Genomic DNA, 22,500 nt, shown 5'->3' on the forward strand with positions numbered 1-22,500 from the left:
TCCTAACTGCACGCGAGCGCAGGATTTTCTTTTACCCCTGGAGGCGGAGCTTGACTAATACGTTGGGGTGCTATTTTTACAGTTTATTTAAAAACAAAACAAAACTACATGCCGTTAGGACAAGCTGTTGGATGAATCTTACGTCTCTGTGGTAACCAAACAAGGACACAACTTACTCAAGTTACAAACTGACCGGTTTACATGTAAGGTTAAAGTGTGGACTTTACACCAGAACTCTAGACACATCTCACACACAGCTGGTGCAGCACGACACCGACATTCAATAACACAACACTGTATGACTGTACAGTTAAAGGAAGACACAAGCTGTAGCGGTGCGAGGATAAAGGTGTGATTGTGATCTACCAGAGTCTGTTCAGCTCTCTGAGGTAAAAAGCATCAAATTATCTCTGAGTAAATCTGTGCATCTCTAAGTCTGTGTGTGTGTTTACAGATATATCTGTATACTCCATATGTGGCTGTATGAGTGTCTGTGACGATATTTGATTAACTTTATATTCTGTGTGTGTGTTGTGTTTACCTGAGCAGGGTGGAGCCAGCGTTAGCAGCCTGTGTGGCGACCAGTATGCAGGAGGAAGACACTCCAGCTAAGACCGCCTCTGACACTGCCACAAACCCTCCACCACTCGGGAACAGGCGCACATTGGGGGGCTGCCTGTACACAACACACACACACACACACACACACACACACACACAAGCTTGTTCAGCACTTTAAGGGCTCTCTGCTCTACCTACTTCTTTTTAACGTCCCACTCAGCGTAGAGGACAAATTTCCCTCGCCGTTTGAAACCTCTTATCCCCGGTATTATTGCTATGCGACGAGGGGAGCGTTCCATTAAAATCATGTCGACCTTGCAGAAATATGAAACTGTTTTACCGACTCGTGATAAATTTTCATCTGCGAGCCAGCAGACAGTTAATTCAAATATAATTAACTTTCCAGTGCACCATATTTAACATGTTTTAGAGGTCGGCTCTGCGTGTCCGTGATGATGAAGCTTTACATTCAGCTCGAGTACAAATATACTGTGATATTAAAACACATCAAAATAAATGTGTGTGTGTGGTTGGCTGTACGGTGGTGCTGCGGGTGATGTTGCTTAAATAAGAAATCCCTCCGATGTGTTTAAGGTCCCTTCAAACCACAAAGATTTTGCAGGTTTTTTTGGAGGGATCAAATGAAAACATCGTCATGGAGAACAGCTGCAGCTAACTGTGACGCCTCATTAACACATAATGAGGATATTTATCTGCTGCAGCTGCTTTTTACCCTCCGGTGATGTGAGAGAGCTCGGCTGGAGGTGAAGAGAAGCTGAGGTGTAGAGACATAATTTGTACTCAGAGGGCCAAGAGGCTGAGTGTGTGACTTTCCAGGGAGCTGTTAGTCCACTGCTGCAGAATGATTACAGGTTTGGGACGGACTAAAACAAAACATCAGCGATCGGTCTCACAATTCTACAATTCACTTAGCAGACTCTTTTATCTAAAGCGACGTACATCAGAGAGTAAGAACAACACAAGCAAGGATCTAGAAAAAAGGGAACAATGTCAGTAAGAGCAAACGATCAGCTTTGAGTCTGATTGGACACACAGGTGCTGACAGGAAGTGACCAGAGGCAAAGCACAACATTGAGGGCAGTTCTTGAGAGCTCTAATCAGTATAGAAACCATCTTATAAGTCGTCGTTATCAAACAAAAACCATCGTCATTACCATCATCATCATCAATAATATGGAGACCATCATCATTAAGTTAGTAGGTATTCATGAAAGAGCTTGGTCTTTAGCTTTTTCTTAAAGGTGCAGAGGGACTCTCACCTTTCCAGGATCTCAGTGAGGAGCAGCAGGCCTTGTTTAGGCACCTCCAAGTTGGTCAGCCGCAGAGCTTCCTTCAGGCTGCGCACGAGGGACTCGATACCTGCCGTGCAAACACAAACACGCATGTGTCAAAAAATACTTCGGTCAACAGCCCTGTTCAGACCGCCGTTTCAAGCGGTGATAGTTACGCTCCTGTGATGTTCAGCCTTCAATCTGAATGTTGTGGAGGCGTAATGGGGGGACGGAGTGATCCCCCCTCTGTACCGTCTTCAGAGGCGTTACAGAGGACAGACGGCAGGGGAGCGCAGCGCTGTGTGTGTGTGAGTTAAAAGTGCGTTTCATGACACTAATATTACGCTCCGTTTGAACGTACAAAGACGTGATGAAGGGCTAATAATGCACGCCATCAGGCAGACAGACACAAAGTCTTCTCTGATCTCGGCCTGACTTGTACCATTATTTTGCCCGTGAGTAACTCTGCAGGTTACAGCAGCTTCCTGCGGTGAGAAGAGTGACACACAGGCCACCACAGACTAAATCATGCATGTCTAAAAAACAGCGGCAGTGGTACATATTTCTAATTTACTGCTACACTGACTCTGCTGTAATGATATTTTACTTAAAATTAACTAGAGCTTAAACTTAATGACACACAGAGCCCCGTGTGTTGCTCAAGTTATTTTTATTGGACGATAAGAATGCATACCTACTACTCTGCGTGTAGTTGTAGAAGAAGAAATACTTTCTAAATTCAGATCTGGACTCTGTTACTGATCTTGCTACGTGCACTCCGGGTAATGCACAAACACAATCCTATGAACGTGCACCAATGGAGATGTGTCAGATTGAGGGGCTGCACATGCAAGAGTTACCAAACAGTTGGGGGTCCTGTCTCTCAGACGGCAGTGCTCGAGAAGTGAACTGGGAGCAAGACCAATCTCTATACCTACTATTCCCAATACAAGATGGAGCTACTGCCGCCCCAAATTAAATTAACAGTATTTACAAATTAACAATGAAAGCACCAGGGCAGGGGCAGGCATTAGGTCATTAAAATACAGGGGGCGCTATGCTCGTACTCAGGTTGATTACAATCCATATAACCATGTAGAAGCGGAAACCAGATTGAATAGAAGTTTAAGGTTTCAATATTCGGTTTTCAAAAATTAACGCCCAAAATTAACAATTCACAGATTATAGTCTCCAGTAGAGAAAGAAGCATCTGTAAAGTCCTCGATGTCTTTTCTGGACATTAATCAATTTACCTTTAAACCCCCAAATAAAAGCCATCCCATCATACACAGACACAGAGAGAAGCAGGAGCGTGTTTGATCTGTCTCAGCTCTCTCACCGTACACAGAGTGACACTGAGAGAAGAAGAGCGCGTCCTCAGTCAGCAACAGCAGACAGCTGTACACAGACCACAGCAGCACCTCATCACTGCTCCCAGCCAGCCGGTCGAACAGAAACTCTACGAGAGAACAGAGAAATGGTGCCAGAGATGAAGTGGGGAGATAATGGGGGACAGTACCACTACACCTCTTATCAAAACAGAAACAAAATGTTTTCAAGCATGTTTAGCTAAAAAAAAAGGACGATCATATTCTGTCCTGAAATCCAATCCATCCAAATGAATTCATGAAGCACGATTAAACAACGAAAAATGACCAAAGTGCTGCACAATCAAAGCATAAAAAAACACACAAATAAAGGAAGAATGTGCGACTTTTTGATCCAGTAGATGTCGCCCTTGAGCACCAGTATGAAACCAAAACAAACTGCTGTTAGGCCACGCCTCCTCCATACCGAAGTCTCCACTCTCCTCCAGAGACACACCTCGAGCTGCAATCAGCTGTGTCCTGCATTGTTGTGTTAGCATGCTAATGTTAGCGCTCTTTAGTTAGCTCGTAGCTTCACATTGTTGTGTTAGCATGCTAATGTTAGCGCTCTTTAGTTAGCTCGTAGCTTCACATTTCATGTAAACTGACACAGAATGAGCGTGATCTAAAAACTCTTACTAACATCCAAATAATCAGTGAGTATGTTCTTCTTCTTCTCTCTAGTTCTTCACTAAAACAGCTTTTATACACAAGGGGAGGAGCCGGCCGTCCCGTCCATGTAAACACGGCTCTGACAACAACACAGCCAGCGGGACTTGAGCTTCTCCCTCATTGTAGACAGTCATGACTCAGAGACACATTTACACAGGACAGACTGGATCTCTGGTATATTTATGTGTTGCACATTCTTCCTTTAAGAGACTGAATTCATTTAAAACAAGAGAATAACCATCAGGAAAGTGAAAACTCTCCTGACGAGCCAAAAGCAAAGCAATAAAAGAGCATTTTGAGGTTTGATTTAAAACTATGAAGTGAGGGGGACAGAGGAGGCAGACTGCTCAAGAGCTTTTGAGCTGCAACTGAAGAGTCGAGAAAGAATTACAAACAGAGTCCCTGCGGCGATGAAGAGGCAAGAAAACAAAAGAAAGCAGCAAAGAATGACAAAAAGAAAGAGAGGTACACACAGAGAGGAAATAAAGACAGGAGAAAAAAACGGAGAAGGCAGGGGAAATTATTTGTAGAAAAGACTGCAATAAATCCAGCTCCTTTGTTTGTGTGTTTGCTGTCACCTGGTATGTCGGCTTTGATGAAGGGAGCGCTGAACTGAGCGGGAGAATGAACCAGGACGGACGCAATACACTTCGCACTGGTCGCCTGCAACGTCTCATCTCCACTCAGCAGCAGCTAGACGACACAGTTCATGGACTTTATTAGATTTCAATAAGGCACAAACAGTGGTGGAAAAAGTACTTGATAACCACACCTGAGTGAAAGTAAAATAAAAGCGTTCACACATGCAGAAAAACTTCTGAAAAACTCCTGATATTTTCACGCTGAGCGTCATGTGTGAACTGCTCCTGAAATCTCTGGAAATAATCAGGAGTGCATGTGTGAAACCGGCTAGAGAGACTGGCTGTGGATAAGGATCTCAAATCTCTCAAATAATTAAGATTTAGATTTGATTATGTTGACCAGATTTACATTTTACAACCCCCTTGGCACACAACGGAGGTCGGATGACGTCATTGGCCGAGCTGTAACGTGAGTCATAACTGAGAACGAGATATAATCTACACATTGATTTCCCAGACATGAAGAACAAATATTAGTCCAGGGTAAACCCCCTGTGAATCCCTATTCAAAGGAACATTAATCCAGGATTAGAAGTGCTTGTTATTTTTATAGTGAGTGCCAGAATGCGGTCTTGGGGACGGGAGCAGGATGTTTGGACAGACCTTTTTCAGGATGAGAGGCAGAGGGCAGAGCTCGGGGGGCTGTTGCTCTTGGGTTTGGCTCGGGGTCTGACTGTTGTTGCTGTGGGTGATCTGGTTCTCACTGCCCTGGACCGGACTGCTCTTCATCAGAACCGACACTGCCTCGCCCATCTGAACCAGCAGCGACAGCAGGCCTGAACGATGAATGACACAAATACACTGAGCACAAATTATCAAAATGATGCACTCGCCCGCTCTGTAAACAAAGTCTCTTAGACACGACACGGGGGACTTCTGCGTCAATCTCTGCAATACTCCGGTAACAAACTCTACATGGCAGTGCAATTTCTATCTGCTACATTCCCCACTTGTTTGTGTTCAGGTAACCATGGCAACTGAAACTGAGCTTATTTTGTGGGAGTCTGAGCTGATAAACACCGCTCTGACGTTTGTCCTTCTGCAGAATTTTGTATATGACAGCAGTATGGGAAATGCGATGCTACCCAGCAGTCCAATCACAGGGCTCGCTGTAAACAAGACGATCCCAAAGGAACATGATGAGTCCACAGAGATCCTCTGTTATACAAATTTATAATGAAATAACTTGTAATGAGCTATTTTCAGTCTTCTGAACACAAAGTCATAAATCACAAAACAAAGAATGTTCTAGACATGAGAAAAAGTACATTTTCTTTTCTGTGGCACTTTGTTTTTTAGCACAGCGTGGGAGATAAAGAATGATAATCCTGTTTAATTCCTCCATAGTGCAGCGAGGAAACAGCTGACCTGCAGCTTCGTCTGTTCACAGCACGCTCACAGGCCAGACGTGTCTCCAACCTCTCCCCGAGTGAAGGCAGCAATGTATTCACTTGAAGTGTAAGAAGATCAGGAGTCAGGATTATGTTTCAAGTCCTCCTCAGAACCCGACTATCAGTTTATTATCCTCTTAATTAGAATTGGTACGAGAAAGCAAACGCCTTCATCCCGCTTTAATCCTTTGATTCTTTGATTCCAGTTCAAGAGAGAGACGACACTCAAACCACCGGTGCTCATGGAAGGGAAGACTTCAAAAAAGTGGAAGAAAATGTAAGGCCAAAACAACCGGAGGTTTAAATAATCCAGGTCCAGGCGCTCAGGATGATAAGAAGAATATAAAAGACATTTCATTCATTGGGCTAGAAACATTAAAACACAACACTAACAGTGATTTCAGCTCTGCAGTTCGGTTGCAAGTGAGGTGAAATGTAACTCTGACTGAATATGTTGCCCACACTTCAGGATGTTTGGGTTAGTTCTTCTTCTAATCGATCTAAATGCAAATCTTTGGTAATAAAGAAGTGACGGATGATTTTTCTCACCAACACACTTGTTGATGAGCAGAGGGGAGCTGGCGTTGGCTAAAGTCTGCAGCAGCAGGACGCACACTCTGTCCCTGATGGCAGCAGGTACAGACTGAGTGGCCGAGCCCCCGGCTGTCCCAAACAGTCTGAGCCACACGTACAGGACCGAGGCCTTCAGCGCTTCATCGGGGTACAGGAGTGCCGAGCACAGGTGATCCAGCAGGGAGGCTGATGGACGGATGAGTGAACACAGAAACAAAGGATTCAGATATAATTATCATGTGGAAACATCAGTCAGTTTGAGACACAGAGGAAGGAAAGGAAAGCACAAATAAACAAATAAAAACTGAAGCGAGATGACAGAACGACGCAGAGCAAACCGCAGAGAACAAAGTGTGTTTTGGGAGTTTCACTTTAACGACCTCCTCCGTATCAGAGACGATGGTTGAGCAACAGTGGAGGGGAAGCTGCAATGATGATGAAAACATTGAAGACTATTGGGGAGAAAGAGCGGTGAAGTGGAGCGTCTGGGAGAGAGGGTGTGCGGGAAAAAAAAAGATGGATATAAAAATACACAGGGCTGAGTGAGGAGTCTCTCGTGCACAGCGGACACACGCTCTGGCAGAAAGCATGGTTCACAGCAGTCTTTGACTCGTGACCTCGGTTTGACTTCATAAAACTCTTGCAACCCCAGACAACCAAAACACACTACCTGAAAGAAATGAATTGTATTAACTTAAATTAACTGTGTTACAAGTAAACATTCATCTGAGAGCACATTCAGGCTGTTTCATGTTTATTATTGTGTAAAGAGAGTCAGAGAGTACTTTACTTCCTGTCTGCTTTTATTTTGAAATATAGTAAGGCTTCCTGTAGAGTGAAGGTTAGAACAGGAAGTTGAGCACAGAAACAGGAAGTGGTTAGGGATCCCAAAGTGAGGTCAAACAGCTCAAAGGAACAGTAACAAAGGTCAATGTGTGATGTCATAAGGTCAGTGTGTGATGTCATAAGGTCAATGTGTGATGTCATAAGGTCAATGTGTGATGTCATAAGGTGGATATTACTTTGGACTCGTCAGCTGAGCTGTCTGAGAGTTTGTTAAAGTGAAATGAGACATTCAAATGACATGGACCACAGCCGCTGTACATGAGGTAGCGATATATCCGCTAGGCTATCGGCGATCCCGCACACACTATAAATTAATACTATGATGTTTCTACAACGGTAGTCAAGGCGTTGGGAACGAGTTGTTAAGGCCGCCGCCTGAACTATAAAGCACTGCTTGAAACACAGGCGGATGAGACAAGCAGAAGTAGTTAGAGAGACGAGAGACGGTGAAAAAAGAGTAATGAAGGGACTTTAAGAACAGAGGAATAATCTGTGTTTAAGCGGCGGGCAGGAGCTGAAGGGAGGCAGAGGAAAAAACAATCTGAGACTGTAAAAGAGAGAGAGAGGGAGAGCTCTGTGAAGCAGATCAAAACCTATGTGAGCCAGGAGAGGCTCCCAGACACGTCTGATTAAACAGAAATATATGAGGAGAGGGGCTGAAGGAGGGAGGAGAGAGATAAGAGAGAGTGGTTAAAGGATGGGAGGGAAAATGAAAGCCTTACTGTTGTTTAAAAGACACATTTCACGAGGCGTGCACACAAATACAAACACAGAGACGGACGCACAAACAGAAGGTGGAACACGTTTTCTTTTCGCTCTCTTTGAAGAGGAAAACCAAAAGGTTGGTATCTTTCTGTTTCTCTTCCTCACTGTGCCGCTCTTTGTTCCTCCTGTGATCTGCTCCAAACAGAATGTGTGTCTCTGTTGTTCCTCAGCCTCTTTAACTGAACCTTTCTTTGGCTCACTCTCTCTGCAGCTTCTTATACTTCGTCTTTGTTTCCCACAAACAAAATGCGTTCGTTTGACAAACCAAAATAAATCCCCACAAACTGAACAAACCTCACTCTGTGTTGTTGTTTCTTTCTAAAGTCTGGTAAATAATTACAGGATGTGGCAACTGGAGGTCTGCGACCCGACCCCAGCCCTACGACACACGAGGCCTGGGTAGAGCTTTGTTTTTAAACACATAATAAGGGCTTGGTCAGAACACAACTGGGCTTAGCGTGAGTGCGCCCTTACATCCCCACATGTGAGAACGACAGCTTCTTGTACTAATATCCCTTCCACACAAAATCATCCTCGTTATCGGTGTCTGCCTGTCCTTATTGTAAAATGCTTCATCCTCTCTTCCTGCCTCCTTCTTTCCTCTGTATTCTCTCCTGAGTGAGGACAGGAGGGAATCGGACAACAAGAGAAAGAGGCGGGAAAAAGAGAGAGACGAGGCCGGAGGAAAGCAAAGATTTGAGAAACACACACAAAGGGAACATCAGTAAGAGAGACAGGCAGGCAGTGAGTCAGGGAGAGAGAGAGTAATTTGTGTTGGGTGCTTTGGGCTTTGTTGTCATTGCCATGCTGTTGTCGTTAGTCCAAACAGCACGACAGAGACACGCTGAGTGACAGGCCACAGACAGGCCCGCACGGTAAATAGTGGCGGCCCGCATTTTGCATCAGCATTAAAGAAAACCACAACTACCTGAGTCTGTTCAGGGGAGCGCTACACTCCTGGGGACGCCTGGGAGGTAAACCTATGTGACATAATACATAACCATGACTCCTGCCTATGCATGACTTACATGAGAGATGCATATTGGAAAAAACTGTCATGCAATATGTTTTTCTTTCTGAGATAAATATTGAGATTTAAAAAAAAAGAGAGCAGATAAATGCAGCGTTTCTTTTTTTATGAACACTTGAAGTTGATTCTTCCCATTTAACAGAGCGGCGTTACGGTTCATAGAGAAGACAGACATCAGCAGGTGGTTGTAGCAGATTTAATCAGCAGGAGCGGGAGGGGCAACATGCTCTGCTCTACCACACTGGAGGATTGTGGGTAAACAGATATAAATATATGGTGTAACTCAGGTCGGATTGAACATGCTTATTTCTTTATTTCAGTAAGAGCTGCCGTGGGATCGTCGACACAGGTGGAATATAAAGTGTGGCCAAAGCGCGGTTATCTCAATAAAGCCTGAGCGTTTTTTTTAAAAAAAGGATCGAATTTACTTTATTTTTTTGTCCCATATCGCAAAATGAGTGCAGCATGGGGAGAATATTTGACAGAGATACAGTATATAACTGCTTTCATGAACGAGAGATGGTTTTGAAAAGGTGAAAACAGGTGGCAGTAATTGAGTTATCGTGGAAATGCTTCAGTTTTCTTCTTTCAGCTGCTGAGACCCTCACTCACACATTCATCATTTCCCGACTGGACCACTGCGACAGTCTCATCTACGGTTCATTGCCCAAAACACTCAAGAAACTACAATACATCCACAATCCTGCTGCTCGCCTTCTCATACACCCGTAACCACATCACCCCCGTCCTTCATAACCTCCACTGGCTCCCCATCCCCTATCAGTGCCTGTATGACTGTGGGCTGTGTTCTGGTGTCTGTTGCAGAGGCTCACCGTACTGAGTCGCCAGCGTGAAGGCGAGGTTGGGGGCGGCTTCCACCAGGTTCCCCAAGAAGTTGAAAACGGGCAGAAGACTCTTCACACTGAGCTGGTCACTGAGCTGCACGGAGAAAGAACACAAATAAATCAACAAGACTTAAAGGAGCAGTATGTAACTCTGATAAAATGAGTACTGCAGTCTAAATTCTAAACATCATAGAGAGCTGTCTCCCCCCCCCCCCCTCCTCTCTAGAGTCCATGCTCACTCAGGTCACCATGTGGTGGACTCTGAAGCTTCAGTGTTTATCCAGCTCTACATCGGTCTGTAAACCTTTCTGTGTTCTAACCTCTCATGCTGATCATGATCGTTATATGTTGTATGACGTTAACTCCGCTTCTTTTATTTAAACGCACTCGTAGAAGGTCTGAAGAATGAGAACCTAAACAAGTCCCCAGATCCTCTCATACGTTTTTACTTTAAAGACACAAACCTGTAATTCACTTATTTTCAGAACTCAGAAAACAAAGCACGCAGATCGCTCTGGAGATCTTGCTTAAATATTTCCTTTGAACATTTTGAATCAGGCTCTATTCTACTGACATCAATGAGACCTGTCTGCACCTCCACGTGTTGTAACACCTCCGTCATCATCATCTGTAAAAACAGGTTTTACTATTTTCCATGTGCAGAGTTGGCTGTTTAGTGAGGCTTTTCCACAACCCCCCTCCCCCTCTCCCCCTCCCAAAGGGAGACACAACAGAAGCAAAAGGGAGACAAGCACGGCGCTGTGTTTACTAAACAACCCGGGGAAGATGTGTTGTTCACACGTGATGTTGGATGTTTGAGGATGCTGAGCGTGTCTCTGAGCCTGTATGTGTAAGTGAGCAGGTGTTTCTCTGTACACGAGTGTCTCACCTGTTTGTGTATCTCATCCAAAACGAAGCGATAAGACGGCTCGCTGTGGAGCTCCAAGAGCAGCTGAACCAGCACTGACACACAGGAACACAAGCACACACACGTTTGTACACACACACACACATCAAAAAGAGAAAACAGAAGATTCATTAAAAAAAACTTTACAGTTATGTTCACATTTAAGGGCACACTGACTCGAGGCGGGGGGAGGATTTTAGAATTTAGACTGCAGTACCTGTTTTAAACACTAGGTGTCAAATTGCTCCTTAAGATCAAGTATCAGAGCAGTTTTACAGAATCTGTCTTAAAATGCCTGAGGGACCACTTCGCTGTAATAGTAGAGTGCTTAAAACTTCACTGCTCCAGCTCATTGCAAGAAGAGTGTGATGAACACAGTCTGAGATTCATTACAGCCCCATAAATAATGAAGCCATGATGTATGTGTGTGTGTGTGTGTGTGTGTGTGTATGTGTGTGTGTGTGTGTGTGAGGAGAAACAGAGACCAGCGAGAACATTTTTATCATTAAGGGCGCGGTCACACTGGCCATCCGTACCGTGCCCAAGCACGCTTCAATGCTAAAGTCCAGTTCGGTTGACCAGTGTGTCCGATGTGCGGGCGTCCGCGCGGCTGAGTCGCGCGGACGCCCGCACATCGGAGAACAATTTATTTATTTATTGCTGTGTCTGATTAAAATGGCTTAAAATAAAGCTGTAAAGTCAGTAAAGTAGCTGTCATACTCTGTGTTGTTCTCTGATGTGCAGACGCGGACTCGACTGCGCGTCTCTTTTTCTCTCTCTCTCTCTCTCTTTTTCTCTCTCTCGCTCTCTCTCTCGTCCGCCTGTTTGTAAACTGAGCACGCTTCATAATAACATAAAGTGTGCATGTGTTGTATTAAGACGTTATGTAAGAGGTAATCGTGCTTAGGCACGGATAGTCTTGTGTAGTGTGACCGCGGGCCGCGCCGGCCAGTGGGGGAATGGAGCTGCGGGTGGGCAATCGTGCTTGGGTACAGCACGGTACAGATGGCTAGTGTGACCGCGCCCTACCATAACTTAACATATTGATTCCTGTTAATGCAACAAAAATAGTAGTCTCGAGAACTCAATGTTAGGTATTTATTTGTTTTCAATAATCAAAAATTTGAAATAAGTTGCCAACATTGTGGTCCTTAATCGTTTTTTTACTATTTTTACAATTTAGACCGTGTGCAGGAGTTTTCCCAGAAGGAGGACATACTGGCTGCTGCAAACATAGCATGTTTCCTTAATGTCTGATCATGTAGTAAGCTCACTTTATCATTTCACTCTCTACACATCTCACTGATTGGACCTTTAACAAAACAGTTTAGTGTTTTTAAACATTTAGATCCAGTGAGAGAACTCTGACTGTGAACTAAGAAATATGTGTTTATGGCAGATTGAACTGATCACTGGATACAGACAGCAGAGCAGTGAAAGAACTCATGTCGTGCAGTGAGGTCCAAATGTTACCAGCAGTGACCGTTATCGCAGTCCCAAAGAGAGTTAGGAGTGACTCAGAGCCTTTGACTGTGTTACACAGCCTGCATGCTAACGAGTCCATTTCTACAGTACACATGAGGAGAATAGGAGAAGGGTTTCATTCTGAATGTGTGTTTCAGTGTGTGTTCCCCAACACAACAAACATAAATAAATAAATAAATAAATTATCCAAGCTACAAAGAAGCATCTCCTCACCTTGGTCAACCTTCCCCAGAGTGGCCGGTTCCTCCACGGAGTGAAGCATCCCTGGGGAAAGAAAAGAGCTTGACTTACAGAAGGTTAATAACAAAGATGAAGCGATAAAACTCAGACCAGAACAACAGACTTAATAGTTTAAGAAAACCTGCAAAGTTCAGAGAAACTACATGAAGATTTATGCTGTGAACCGTTGATGTCTTCTTGGTCAGACGATGAAGACAAATGTTGCTTTTTGGTTATCTTTGAATATATTTTTTGGATTTCCACAAAACGTAGCAGCAAAAGAAACAATGTCATGAATTAAATGTTTACTATATCTCGATGTACAGAGTGTTTACCTCATGTAACGCAGAGCAGCGGGGGAGAGGGAGGAGTAAGTTTATGTTTTGTGATGAAATCACACTCTTCCAAACACACACCCCGATATGAATGATCAGCCTACGTCACATATGAACTTACTCAATAAGGACAGAGAGCAGAACACCCACTGCGTCTTATTCATTCTTGTCCTTCCTTCTCATCCTTACTCTGATTCTTTTAGTGTAACTCTGACTCACCGAGCAGAGAAGATGTAAAATGAAGACAGACTCTGAGGTCCTGCTGGAGAAGCTCTCTCAAAGCCCCAGGAGAAGACCTTAACAGCCCACTGACACCAGACAGGACAAACGACTTCCTCACCGACTGTAAAACAAAGACAAAGAGAGGGAAATATAATAAAGCCTGAACATCACAGGAAACCATCACCGAACGCCCAGCCACCACCATCGAACTGTTTTTAGGTCGGGTACAATCACTTCTATCTGAACCACTTCTCTTGCCCGCTTCCATCGCTGCAACACCTGTTGACCTGATAACTGCTCTCATATCTGGCAAACCGAGGGGCATCCAAAACGGCCGTGTGGGGCAGTCGCCTTAAAAGTGCCTACCTTCTCTGGTCCAAACAAATCCAGAGCATTCAGGAGCAGAATCTAAAGTTAGAAGGAGGACATACTGGCTGCTGCATTGTTGTCAGAGAAGCCAGCACTTCAACATGTTTCCTTAATGATCAGATAGTAAGATACCTTTATCATCTCACTCTCTACACAGCTCACTGACTGGACCTTTAATAAATAAAACATCTCATTACACTTCAGCCACATTTAGCTGACAAGTCCAGACAATGTCAAGACACTCAACATTTACATTTCGTTTGCCCAGTTGGAAGAATTTCTTTAACTTCATTTTTGAAGGTAAAATAGGACGTAATGTTGTGTGATAGTAAATGTCATTCTCCAAATGTTAGTGTTGGAAAACCTGAAAAATACACTCTTCCTGCTCTCTGAAATGTCAGATAGGCTTTCTCTAATTATTAAATGATATGTAGTTCAAACTTTGGTATAGACACTTGTTATGAGGTCATTCCTGGCCCGGGTCAATAAACCATACAATATATATATATATATATATATATATATATATATATATATATATATATATATATATATATATTTACTGTACATTCTATATATTTTTATTATATTATTATATTAGTCTATATTATATAACATTTCATTATATTACACTATATTGTTCATATTGCACTATATTATATTATACTACATTATATTATATAACTGTACATGCATATACCCCCTGTTTTTATTTTTATTTATCTTATCTCTTCTGTTTAATGTGTATTTTGAGCTTTCTTGTCTGTGCTGCTGTAACGCCTGAATTTCCCCTCTGGGGATCAATAAAGTTTTATCTTATCTTAAACTGTGAAGGATTAGAATATGAGAAGTATTTAAGCGTTAAATAAGATAAAAACCAAAGTGTGGTTTCATTCTTACCGCGATGTCGTCACTCTCGATCATCTCGATGACGCAGGCCACGCAGAGCAGCCGGCCTCCCCCCTCCGCGGGGCCCAGCCGGCCTCCCCCCTCCGCGGGGCCCGGCCGGCCTCCCCCCTCCGCGGGGCCCAGCCGGCCTCCCCCCTCCGCGGGGCCCAGCCGGCCACTCCACTTCGGGTCGTGTCTGAAGTGGATCTTCTCATAGATAATATCCTCGCTCGTCATGTTTGTGTTGTCACCTGTTGTAAACGTAAACATAGTAAACAAACCGTAGCAAAGCAGGTTAGCTAATTCATAACGTCATAAAACGTTAAGCTAGCTCATTAGCATAAAACGCGCGGAGTTACTGTTTTACTGTTTTCTAGAAGATTTTAAGTCTTCACCGATTAAACAGTCACATTAAAAGAAGTGTAACCAATCCACTAAAGTATCCATTGAACATAAATTAATTATAAACGACAGAAAACGTACAAAAACAAAAACCCATTTCAGCTTCAACAAAGTGAAATGTTTGCGCCCAATTTTTTTTCAATCAAAACTTTATTCAAACATAAAAAACAACACAAAGTACAAAAACACGACATAAAAAAAAAAGAATTAATTATTACCCCTTCAGTGTTTGCTTTAACGGCCTGGTGCCCGGTTTTATTCTAAATCTGTTTCTTTTTTTTTTATGTTCATTTTTTTATCCACCTTATTCCTAGCTCCCATGATGCCTTGTGTGAATTATGGCGTTTATTTTTATTTTTTTATTTTTTTATTTTTTATTCCTACAGTATGGGGAATTCAAAAGTTTGCACAATACGAAACAGAAAAGTATGTATTCAAACAGAAAATATAATTCAGTTACAGCATTTTTATTATTATTATATCTACGTACATAATAAAATGAAATAATTTGATTCACAAATACATTTTTTTAAGGGGAGGCGTTTAACACTTGGGGAGGTTGAAAAATATATATATATATATATATATACATACATTGAGTTTTTAACAAGTGGCAACCTCTTGTGGGAAAAAATGAAGCCAATGCTGAAGTGTAAAATTCTGCAGTTCCTGGAGTGTCCACTAGAGGCTGGCTGCAGAAGCACAGGAAGTCACATACACACCCATTCTAAAAAGCCTGTTTTTACAGCAGAGATTAACATGTTTACAGCCTGGTTCAAAAAACCAAATAGGTGTGATTAGCTCATGTCTCGATGGACACACACTGTACGGGGGGTGAATGTTTTGATGACTCATCAGTTTTGATTTGATGAAGGATAAGAGTTATTCACAATAAGGCGTGTAGCTGACCTGATTGACAGTTTAGTTGCTTTATCTTTATTAGCAGTGCCATCAAAAGTTTCCAAATTTGAAGATTAGGCGGATATCTTTTTTTTTTTAAATACAGCGCTAGGTGATAATCTTCTAATAGCATCCAATAAATGTCATCGCTGAATGATATGTTCAATGTGCTGTGAAATTAGTTTTTTTTTTTTTTCCAGTATCGCTTAGCAGTGAAGGCCACAATTTGGTTATCACCATGACAACAAAAGCTATCCAAGGAGAGATGTGCGGGGGAGACTTATCAGGCACCACCACCGACATGTCAATTTATTATCTCTGCACTTCTCCTTAACACGAGTTCACTTCACATCAAAGTAATGCATGACATAAAGTGCAGCTGCAGCTTAGCTGTGTGTGCAGCAGGCGATCTCTCAAAGGTGGAGGAGTTTTCTTTTGACAAATCTGCTGCGCTCCAAAGATATATTTAAAGCCGACCGTACTGTGTGAGTGTCTGCAGGATGCGGGACGAGCCTTGTTTGGCTGATTGAACAGAGTAGCAGGTGGAAAATATTTGTTCTTAAAGTAATTTGTGCAGAGACAGGACTGTGATCCATCAGCTTCAGGTGTTTGTTGGCTCCTGAGAGCTCAGGTTGGAGCAAACACATATCCATCAATTTAATTTGACAACTATTTCACAGAGACGATTCATCAGGGGCCAATAAAACAACACAAATGGACTCAGGTTGTGTCCAAGCATAAGTGGAGACACTACTTGCACACATTTTTCTCTACATAGCTTTTGCTTTTCTCTCATTTGGCTTGATGTGTCTTAAACCACTTCCTGTGTACAACCCACACACACACAAACACACACACACATCTTTATATATATAAAGATCATTCTGCAGTCTTAAAAAATCAGGAAGGAATAGATTTATAATATTTCTTGCTGTTTTCTTCTGCCGTCATCGTGGGCGCTGTTCTAAATAGAGCTTTACCTTTACAGTCATCAACCACAACATCACTGTGGTGACTGTTTCCATAGGTGACAACATTAACAGGTTGCAACTGCAGTTTTTAGTAATGACTAATGTGTCTTCCTCCTGCAAGCCTGCATGTATTTAACGGCAGTGGAGGCTTAAACAAGCATTGCAGGTAAACGCAATATGGCTAATTTCTTGTTTTTAATCAATATACATTTCAGGCAAACTCCTTCAGTGGTAGAGCCCGACATCTCTCAACTGCAAAGGTTGAGGGTTTGATTCCCCAGCTCCTGCAGCCACATGTCCGAATTGTCCTTGAGCAAGACACTTAACCCCATGTTGCTCCCTCTGCTTAGTCATCAGTGTGTGAATGTGAATGAACGATGAGTTTAAACTGATGGACTCTTTACACAGCCAGAAGAAAAAAGAACTATACAAGCTCAAGTCCATTTACCATGTACACATGGACATTGAAACACGCTCATACTCCATACGTCCATTTCACCATTTTACATTTTGAAACAGTTATAACAATGTCCTTCCCTCAGTGGTTCAGGCACTAGATCTTTAAAATCGCTCTCATGTATCACTGCTGAGATAATTAAGTAGGAAGAGGGCGGAGTCTCTCTCTCGTGTGTGTGTGTGTGTGTGTGTGTGTGTGTGTGTGTGTGTGTGTGTGTGTGTGTGTGTGTGTGTTGGACATGCAGTAGCTCACTCGGGTTGAACTTTCAGGTGAGCTTCACCCTCACAGATGGAAACTCCTGCAGTCTGCTCAGACTCAGTGGATTAAATGTGACCAAAATAATAAGAAAAAAAGATAAAAGCGTCATTAAAAGGATTGGTGTGAATAAAATGTCAACTCACGGTAAGAAAACTCTCTTAAATTGCCATATTGCGTTGTTTGCAACCTGTTGCAACTTGTGTAAAAGAATAGAACTCGCTGCTCTGTCTGCTGCAGGTGTTACGGTGTAAATAGTGACCGTGTTAACTGGCGACTTTCAGCAACTTAGTTTATGTTGTAAATGTTTTAAAGTTTTCTCACGGATTCTTCTGTTTCTATCTTTTTGATTATAATGTCGTAAAATCCTCATCAGATATGTCTTTCATGAAAACAAAGAAAGAAAGGTTTCTTTAGGTGTTATGCCGAGAAATGCATCCCTGCCAAGAATTGCATGCACCTCGCGGAAGTGTTAGAAGTTAGAAAACGTTATAAGTTATTTCTGTGGGTCAGATCTGTGATGATAAAGTCTGTGAAGTTTTTACTCACTAAAGTGAAGTGTCCTTATTATTCTATAGACTCGGTAGAGGACGCACTTTCATTATTCTGCATGAATATGAACTGCAAACAGTGTTTGACTCTGAAGTGTCTTTAGAAGAGATTTAACGGTGAATAATACGACAGTGTGGAAATTCTGTGTGATATATTTTGTATCGTCCTGTCATCTGCATGATCTCTAACATCTGTCGTAAAGACGGCTGAAAGTCACCAGTTAACACGGTCACGTTTTAAACCGTAACACCGTACAATCAACTTAAATATGTTATAAGTTTTTTTGGCATTTTCCATCAGAAGTTTGTTAGATGTGTTTTCGTAGAGTCAAGCAGCAGAGTCAAGCAGCTCTGGTACTTTCTGGAGTTTTCCTTTGATGCCATATTTTCTCGGATTCAAAGAGAGGGGTTTAGACCCCCAGACTTTTTGTTCCAGCTGCAAACCTGTAAGAGGATTTTGTTGTTGATCACTATCTCGACATCTAAGTACAAACAAAATATTGAAATTCGACTTATTGTGTTAGAAATATGCAGTGACTGCCCTCTACAGGTTGAACCCCGGCTACTGCAACAGAATGTTTCTATTGGCTGATCTGGTGCCTGCTGACGTATGAGGTGCAGTCTGTCGTCACCAAACCCGATTAAAAATTCCTCACGTGACTCAGCAAACTGTGGGGACAGAGTTGCCGGATGTTCAATAACTCATATTTGTGCCATAATATTGCATAATATACTAACGTTTCACCAAGCATACGCCGTCGTAGAATCAATATGAACGTACAAAAACGTGATAACGGCTGAGCTCAGTTACGGCACTTTTGGGGGTTAAGGGTTAAAGAGATTTGGGTCAGAATTTCTCATCAAGGAGTCGGTGGTGGGTCTTCAGGCTGGTTTAAAGATGTGGTAATGCTGATTTGTTGATCCTTAGAATTCTGAAACCTCACCTGACGGGGGATTTTCTTTGAACAAACAGGATCAAAGTAATCTGGATTGACTGATCCTGGGTAGAAACAAAGTGGATTACTAAACCTGGATCATTTCTATCCGGATTAAACCTTTCAAACGAAGCCAAGGGGATTGTAAACTTATTTTTTCTGGGGGATGGGGGCGATTGATTATGCTTGAGTTCACAACTTCCTGCAGGGGTTACAAATATTTGTCAACAGAAGTTTCCATGCATTGCTGAACTTTCCCGCCTCAGCATTCATCGCACAGAACAGAAAGAAAACTTGCAAAAATGATCACCATGCTCTGCTCTCAGCACTCTCACAGAGATGCAATGAAACCACAAAGACTCTACAGCGTGTGTCTAACCCTGGGTCAGTAAAGGTTCTTCAGTCAAGTTAGGTTAGCTCTTTAATATTGTTAAACACTACAGAAGATGTCACATTGTGTCTGATTTAAAAGCTTTCAGTGTGCAGAAACGTCTTTGCTTCATTTAACCAGACGGGCTGAAAATCTCCGGGGACACGGTGCCAGAGTTTGAAAAATGTGTTATTTCTGGGAAAGAAGCGTTTTGTAATCATGCATGATAACTCTTAAAGCCGTGCCCTTTTATGTGTTTTTTTTACTCGAGATATTTTAGAGCATTACCTCATGGGGGAAAAGAAATATTTGTCATCAGAAGTTTCCATTCAACGCTGAACTTTTGAGCTGCAGCATTTAGCAGACTGACAAAACAGAAAGCTAACACAAACCACGCTCTGCTCGCAGCATGAGCCACAATACTGAGAAAAGAATCACCACACACTGAGGTACAGAGAAGAGACAGAACCACGATGACTCCACAGAGGACGCAGGGGGCCGTCAGAGGAGACAGGCTGAGAGCTGGAGCTGAGGCGGGTTTTAAACCTCCTGACAAACCGTTACACCGCGCCCACCTGTCAATCAGGTCAGCTACACGCCTTAGTGTAGAGTCATCAAAACATTCACCCCCCGTACAGTGTGTGTCCATCGAGACATGAGCTAATCACACCTATTTGGTTTTTTGAACCAGGCTGTAAACATGTTCATCTCTGCTGTAAAAACAGGCTTTTTAGAATGGGTGTGTATGTGACTTCCTGTGCTTCTGCAGCCAGCCTCTAGTGGACACTCCAGGAACTGCAGGATTTTACACTTTAGCTTCAGCTTCATTTATCAAGACCTGAGATTGCTGCATGCTTTTTAACTGATTTGATACCATGGCAACAAAAATATAATTACTTGTTTTCAGTTATCAATAAATGCATGCAATCTTCCGCAAACAAAATTTAGACAGTGTGCAGGAGTTTGTCTGCACTTTTTTGGAAACTGGAAACGGGTGTTGCTTCATGATACAGCTAATGTGCATTTGTTGTGTTTTTCTTTAGGTAATAAAAAGTGAAACTTTATATTTCTAACATGTGTTTAACCTTCTTTGTGCTGTCCAACAGAGAAGCTTATCCAAACTGCTCCGTCAGCACTTTCCACCACTGATGTAAGACAAAATAAACAAACATGGGAACCAATAACAATGACAGGTATTACCCCTATACAGTAACCCTGCATCCCTGCATGCAGACAGTGCAGGTACTGTTTGGAGAAGTCAGTCACACAAAGAGGGAACAGCAGCTTTGTGTCCCTTTTGATTCTGTCCTCAGCTTGCACCCGGCAGGGCAGGATCCACTTTCACACGAGGACAGAGAGCTACTCAGCACGCCTGCTCGATGGAGAGACAACTCAAAAGACACACTGACATTCAAGGCCTTCTTTAGATGAGGTCATGGATGTCACTGTTGTGGGGGGGGGTTAGGGTTAGGGTTTCAGGCTTCAGTGTTTATCCAGCTCTGCATGGGTCTGTAAACCTTTCTGTGTTCTAACCTCTCTCCATTTTTCAAAAGCATCTCCAATATTGATCCTAGTTTGAGCACGTTTCTGCTCGTGGAGCTTATTAGAAACATGCAGAGGCTTTTTAGGTCGGGTAGAGAGTGCATGGTGACAAAAACATGAACTCCTTATTTGAAAGCTTTGATTGGCTCATTAGTAAAACGGAGGTGTGGTTATAGTGACTCGTCAGGGTTGGCTGAGGCGGTGGGGGAGGTGGCCCAGATAAATCCTGGAGACGGCCCTGGATGAGGAAGATGATGAAGTTTGTTTGTTCCTCTTCACACAGAAGCTCTTCAGATAAAAAAGCTCGAGGCACGTAAACCAAATCACTCCAAACTACGAGGAGAGAGAGGAGAGAACGAGAGACTGTTTCCAGTTTGCCTCCGGTGTTGAAATAAAAATTTCTAAGATTTCAAAGCACAAAGTGACCGTTTATGAAGTTATAAAAAGGCGATGGAAATGATAAAGAACCATCATTTCTGCAGTGGCCATGATGGATTTATTATCTCCCAGCTGATGAAATGAGGATATTCTCATTTATTATAAGGAAGTAAATTTGGCCCTTCTATATGAGATCACTTCTCTTCAGATGATTAGATTAATGTGACGCTCTCTTTGTGTGCTGACAGACTCCTTTCAGAGCTAATAAAACCCGTGTCACACAGAAGTGTGTAAAAACAAGAAGAACAAAGACGAGTGAGAGGCACAAAAATAACTGCGTCAGGGCTTTTTTCATTTACAGGCATTGAAACTTTCATCCATTTATCCGCCCACAGAACAGCAACCTGCAAGTGTGCAGAAAATTGCTTTCTCTGTGAAGGAATCTGTGAGCCTGACTGTTGTTCTGTTTCTCTCCCCTCATCCCCTGTCACCCCCCCTCCAGGTTTCTAATGACTTTCCCCTTTTCTCACGCTCCTGTCCTCCTTCTTTTCCCGTCTTCCTTCTCTCGTGCCCTTTCTTTAAGTTAAGGGTAGAAATCTGTCTTTCCATGAGCTAACTACTCTTTCAAAAGGCCTTGTTCAGCTCTCCTCTCTCTTCCTCTCCTCTCCTCTCTCCTCCTCTCCTCTCCTCTCTCCTCCTCTCCTCTTCCTCTCTCTTCCTCTCCCCTCTCCTCCCCTCTCCTCCCCTCTCCTCTCCTCTCCTCTCTCTTCCTCTCCTCTCTCCTCCTCTCCTCTCCTCTCCTCCTCTCCTCTCTCTTCCTCTCCTCTCCTCTCTCCTCTCCTCCTCTCCTCTCCTCTCCTCTCCTCTCCTCTCCTCTCCCCTCTCCTCCCCTCTCCTCTCTCTTCCTCTCCTCTCTCCTCCTCTCCTCTCCTCTCCTCTCTCCTCCTCTCTCTTCCTCTCCTCTCCTCTCCTCTCTCTTCCTCTCCTCTCTCCTCCTCTCCTCTCCTCTCCTCTCTCCTCCTCTCCTCTCTCTTCCTCTCCTCTCTCCTCTCCTCTCCTCTCCTCTCCTCTCCTCTCCTCTCCTCTCCTCTCCTCTCCTCTCCTCTCCTCTCCCCTCTCCTCTCCTCTCCTCTCCTCTCTCTTCCTCTCCTCTCTCCTCCTCTCATCTCCTCTCCTCTCTCCTCCTCTCCTCTCTCTTCCTCTCCTCTCCTCTCTCCTCCTCTCTCCTCCTCTCCTCTTCCTCTCCTCCTCTCCTCTCCTCTCCTCTCCTCTCCTCTCTCCTTTGCTCTCCTCTGCTCTCCTCCTCTCCTCTCCTCTCCTCTCTCCTCCTC

The 22,500-nt window shown here is 43.2% G+C and overlaps 1 protein-coding gene across 1 annotated transcript in view; it reads right to left on the bottom strand.

Annotated features, from left to right (window-relative positions):
• The window catches only part of LOC132954122 (meiosis inhibitor protein 1-like), a 38,944-nt gene extending 25,577 nt beyond the window's left edge, over nucleotides 1–13,367 (bottom strand). Inside the window, exons 1-10 of the mRNA XM_061026592.1 lie at nucleotides 13,149–13,367; nucleotides 12,589–12,639; nucleotides 10,873–10,946; nucleotides 9,972–10,077; nucleotides 6,474–6,683; nucleotides 5,137–5,309; nucleotides 4,471–4,585; nucleotides 3,193–3,312; nucleotides 1,842–1,941; nucleotides 542–676 (exon numbers count right to left, since the gene is read on the bottom strand). Of these exons, the coding sequence (XP_060882575.1) occupies nucleotides 542–676; nucleotides 1,842–1,941; nucleotides 3,193–3,312; nucleotides 4,471–4,585; nucleotides 5,137–5,309; nucleotides 6,474–6,683; nucleotides 9,972–10,077; nucleotides 10,873–10,946; nucleotides 12,589–12,639; nucleotides 13,149–13,356 (1,292 nt within the window). The 5' untranslated portion in view covers nucleotides 13,357–13,367. The remainder of the gene's footprint in view (nucleotides 1–541; nucleotides 677–1,841; nucleotides 1,942–3,192; nucleotides 3,313–4,470; nucleotides 4,586–5,136; nucleotides 5,310–6,473; nucleotides 6,684–9,971; nucleotides 10,078–10,872; nucleotides 10,947–12,588; nucleotides 12,640–13,148) is intronic.
• Between the last annotated feature and the right edge of the window lie 9,133 nt (nucleotides 13,368–22,500).

Source organism: Labrus mixtus, chromosome 20 (assembly GCF_963584025.1).
Source record: "Labrus mixtus chromosome 20, fLabMix1.1, whole genome shotgun sequence".
Lineage (NCBI taxonomy): Eukaryota > Metazoa > Chordata > Actinopteri > Labriformes > Labridae > Labrus > Labrus mixtus.